This window comes from Austrofundulus limnaeus, unplaced genomic scaffold (genome assembly GCF_001266775.1).
Source record: "Austrofundulus limnaeus strain Quisiro unplaced genomic scaffold, Austrofundulus_limnaeus-1.0 Scaffold149, whole genome shotgun sequence".
Taxonomy (NCBI): Eukaryota; Metazoa; Chordata; class Actinopteri; order Cyprinodontiformes; family Rivulidae; genus Austrofundulus; species Austrofundulus limnaeus.
Window position 1 is genome coordinate 17,266 of NW_013952551.1, and position 4,734 is coordinate 21,999.

The following is a 4,734-nucleotide window of genomic DNA, read 5'->3' on the forward strand; positions in this document are numbered from 1 at the left end:
GTGTGTGTGTGTGTGTGTGTGTGTGTGTGTGTGTGTGTGTGTGTGGAGGTGGACTCACTAATGAGGATTGAGAATAGATTTATAATCAGCCTTCTGTTCTTATCTGCTTACCCTCTCCTACACAGGTTTCATAATTGTATGTTTTGTTGCTCCATTTTTAAATGAAGAGGAAAACAAAGCAACCTTATGTCTTCTCAAACTATGAAGCTGATATTATTATAATAGCAGTTAGATTTGACCCATAGAAAAAATTCCGGAGGTCGAATTATGAAGAAAAAAATTGTTTAAGGCTGAAGTTTGTATTTTTATTTTGGGTCTTTCCCAAAGTTTTATCTAAATACATATGAAAAACTTTTTGAGTATTAATACTAACAAAAAATGTAAAACTAAACTAACTAACAAAGTGTCATGAAGCAAAAAACTAAATCAAACAGAAATGACTAAAAAAGATTTGGATCATTTAAAGTTTTTATAGGCCAGTCAGTTGCTGACCTTTAGAAAGTCATTATCTAAGCATTAAGTTTTGATGCTCTCACCACTGTGTTGCTATTTATTGAACCCAGACAGCTCCATTTTTAGATATTTCATAGAGAAAACCAACATGAAGGACCTGCAGTTGTGACAGGACACATGCTGTGTCCCTTCACGTTGCAAATATCAGATCTTTTAAAGAAACACTGCAAAGCTGGATGTTTGTTTTTACCCTGCTCAAACAGAGATAACTCTCTGGTGCAGACAGGGACAACAGTTAATCAATAAAAGAAAGTAGCGGACCTGTTTTTTATTTTTTATTTTTATATTTTAAAGAGTAATTATTAAAAACAAGCTAATCAGTGATAGCCTCATGCAAAACTTGAATTATTATTTGTTGAAGTTGGGTTTATCGCTCTTTAGCTCAATGTTCCTGTGAATGTTTTTTTCAATATTTTATTCCAAAATCCGACATGATAAATAAAAAATAAAAAGTTGTACCTTTATGCTGTAGCTATAATTTTATTGAGCTGTGAAAAATATATATTTTGTAACATCTCTTCCATGTGAGTCTAAATGAAGGATTTACAAATCAACTGTTTGTATGATTATTAAAATCTGACCTGTTAAAGGATGAAGGCGCTGATACAGTTACCTGTAATGGTGGGCAAGTCTGGTCCTCAAGGGCAGCTATCCTGAATTTTTCAGTAGTTTCTCTGTTCCAACACACATGATTTGAATGAATAGGTGATTACCAAGCTTCTGAAGAATTTAAAGAGAAGGGAAACGTAAATCCTGCAGGATAGTGGCCCTCAAGGACCAGGATTGCCCACCTGTGCTCTAATCATTTTGTAGAAACATTTATTTGAAGCGGTGTCGCTGTTCCAACTCTGTGCCAGCATTGCTTCAGTATTTAGACGGATGCATTTTGATTCAAGTGAATAAGATTTAGAGCTTCTGACACTGTTTTCACTGCAGGAAGTCAGTATTAGGTGCAACTTGTTGCCCATTTTTCTGTCACCCAAGAACATTGACTGCTTCAAGAGGCTTGTTGTGTTGTTCTTCATGCTTTATCACTTAGAGGGGCAATATCATGTAAAATCAACTTTGAGTTTTTTATCACGTTATAATGTTATACTCTCATAAAAGATATGCCCAAAGCCTTGCTTTGACTCATTCTTGCATGTTTGAGAAATCCTGCAGTGTTTTTAGGCCATGCTGAGGAGCAAAACGACAGGTGGGGACCAGAAACACCTTTTGGTACCAGAAACGCCCCTGGGACGAGTCTTTAAGCCGAACTTCCTCATGGTGGAGCACCCCCCCCCAACACACACACACACACACACCGCCCATGACCCCTGCAGGCTCCCAAACAACGGGTGAAACTGAAAGTGAAACTTAAACTGTCTGCTGAGCTCCTAACATTACTTCTCACTCAGTGAAGCTCTTTTCAGATTCAAAATACCTTTGAGGAAATGTATTTTTGGATGCCAAGTAAACTACATCATAGCGCACCCCCCCACACACACACACACACACACACACGCTGAAATGGGCGGGACAGAAGCAGAAGGTGGTTCTTAAAGAGGCAGAGGTCAATTTCAAGGCGTTTGGATGTGGAAGTGATGAGAAGATAAGTTTATTTTCTATTTCAACATATAAACAGCATTTTAATAACAGCTAAAGGTGACATAGACACTTTATTATGGTATAGTATTTAAATGTATGCCTGAGAAACACATAATATTGCCCCTTTAATGCTCTGCAGCTTCCTATCTGAGGGGAGCGGGACAAAAAGTGTGTGTGCGGGGTGAGTGGGGTCCTCCATGATGCAGGTGGTCCTCTTCCTGCATCTGGAGTTGTAAATGTTCACGATGGTGGAGAGGCTGATGGTTCTCTGTACAGCCATAAAATGCAGTTGCTGGTGTCCAGAATGGATCAGACTCTTTTGGGCTGTTCGTCCCGGCACATCGTGTACCTGGCACCTAAATGACCCGTTTTCTGTCTGTATTTTTCTACAGAGCGGCAGAGCAGCAGAGAACTTTGACAAGTTCTTCACCCGCACCCAGCCTCAGCTCACGCCACCCGATGAGCTGGTTATAGCCAACATCGACCAGGCTGAGTTTGCAGGGTTCTCCTTCATCAACCCGCAGTTTGTACACCCGCAGGCCAACAACTATGTATGAGGAGGATGGTCAAACGCCCAAAGATGCTCCCTGTTTACCACCACCCACTTCAACGGACCGTCAACGTCTGACTAGAGCTTCAAATCCCTCAAAATATCCTAATGTGTTCATGTAAGTCCTAAGCAGGAGACAAGGGCATGCGTATTTGCTTTGTACAATATTTTCGCCAATATAAATTGATAGATTAATTTGGTTCATAGTCAAGACAAAATGTCCCCTAATAGTGATGATCAGGCACTCTAGGATGTGTCTCTGCAGGCATTAGCACAGAACAATGCCAGGCTTTATTAATAATCTATGCCAATATATGAAATAAAGGATAAAATAGTCTGTTTACAAACCTCTGTGGATAAACGTGCTTTCAGTAGATCTAACTGGCGAGAAACAGTTTCTGTCAGTAACCCAAACACGTCTGAAGCAGTGTGTAGACACTATAGCCAAATGCATGAAGGACAGGTGGTGCAGGCATTGAAACAGCACTTTTTATTGATTCAACATTTCCTGTATCTTGTTTACAGCTTTCTTCTTGTTCCATTTCATTGTGACGGTGTACCAGTAAATTCTTTTGAGTATAAAATTTGTTTTAACCAGTCTCAGCTCCTCTGTGTGTAGCAAATTGACAAAAGCAACAAATAGGTGAACATGTACATCCTGTGAAAACAAAAAAAGGAGAAATATTTATTATGACTGGCATTAATTCCAGGTTTTAAAACTTAGCTTAGCTTTAAGTGCTAAATAGGATCATTTCGTGCTCTTATTGAGCCGTTACAGTGCCCATCCAGTGACACTGGATAAAAGATTTTTTAGCTTGCGGCCACGCGATAATAATGCATGGTCATGAGATAATAATGTGTAGCCATGAGATCATTATAAGCAGCGTGTCTCTTTGTGAGAGAGAGGCTACGGATTTTGAAAATGTCCAAGTGTTCAACTGTACAAAGGTAGCCTACACCACACTTATTAATAATATTATTGTTTGGCATATGTTAATATAAATGGTTCATTTTTCACAGTAGGCTATTTATGAGATGACAATGAATGCCCAGATGTGTGTCAGGAAACAGATATTTTACTGTGTTCCTGAACGCAACAAAACTCTGACTCCTTCCACAGCAAAAGCTCGGTGTGAGAGAGGAAACTGTTTTGAGCTTCAAAAAGAAAAAAGAAAAAAAGAAAATAAAGCTTTTTGGACAAAGATAACTCCATTCGTCACCTGTGTCTTATAGCTGCAACACATAATGTCAAGAATTACTTCATGTCTAGCATAGCTGACTGAAGTATCATTCATTTGTAGTAGTCATTCATTCCAATATTAAAATAAAGTGAAATTAATTTCAAACTTGTCCATCAGCAGTCTCTGTATGGAAATGACTCCAATAATTATCACATGGCCACACTTTATTTATCGCATGGTCACAGGATAAATTAGTTTTTATCCAGTTTCACCGGACAGTTTCCACACAAAACTGTACAATTCAGTAACCTTTGTGGACTTGCGTTCAGTTTTGTGTTCGATCAGCATCAGAGCATGCTCCTATTTGCGATCAAATTAATTAACCTAAAGAGTTTACAGCTTTCTGTGTTTAAACACTAGTTAGTTTTAATCGTTTCTGGCTACACTGATAAGTACAGAGCCTCTCGCTCTCCGTAAATGTTTTAAAGGGATCTGTGAGGACTTGTTGTCTCATTTGAAGCTGTTTTGTATTAATCACGCAATGTTTTATTGCACACAGTATCCGCTTAAGGTTTGGTTAAAAAAAAAACAACCACATTTGTCAGTTGTGTTTTACTCAGAGTTGCTTTTCTGTCTCAAAAAAAAAACGTGTTAAAGTCAACATAATTGTTGTTAATTGATTCATGTTACCCCTGCTTCATTCTTTATGTTTAAAAAAACCTTTGATTATTTTTTCCCCTTTTCTGTGAGTTTTTATCACATTTACAGCAAATTTAATATTTTTTCTTAATAAATAATCATCACGTAACTGTTTTTGTAAATACTTATGGATTATTTTTAATTATACCAAGCTGCATTTTTTTTATCAGTACATACACATGCTTTTATTACAATAAGTAAATA

The 4,734-nt window shown here is 37.8% G+C and overlaps 1 protein-coding gene across 1 annotated transcript in view; it reads left to right on the top strand.

Annotated features, from left to right (window-relative positions):
- The window catches only part of LOC106523249 (protein kinase C alpha type), a gene marked incomplete at its 5' end in the record, with an annotated part of 18,267 nt that extends 13,778 nt beyond the window's left edge, over nucleotides 1-4,489 (top strand). The window contains 1 exon segment of the mRNA XM_014016624.1: nucleotides 2,493-4,489. Within this exon segment, the coding sequence (XP_013872078.1) occupies nucleotides 2,493-2,657 (165 nt within the window).
- Between the last annotated feature and the right edge of the window lie 245 nt (nucleotides 4,490-4,734).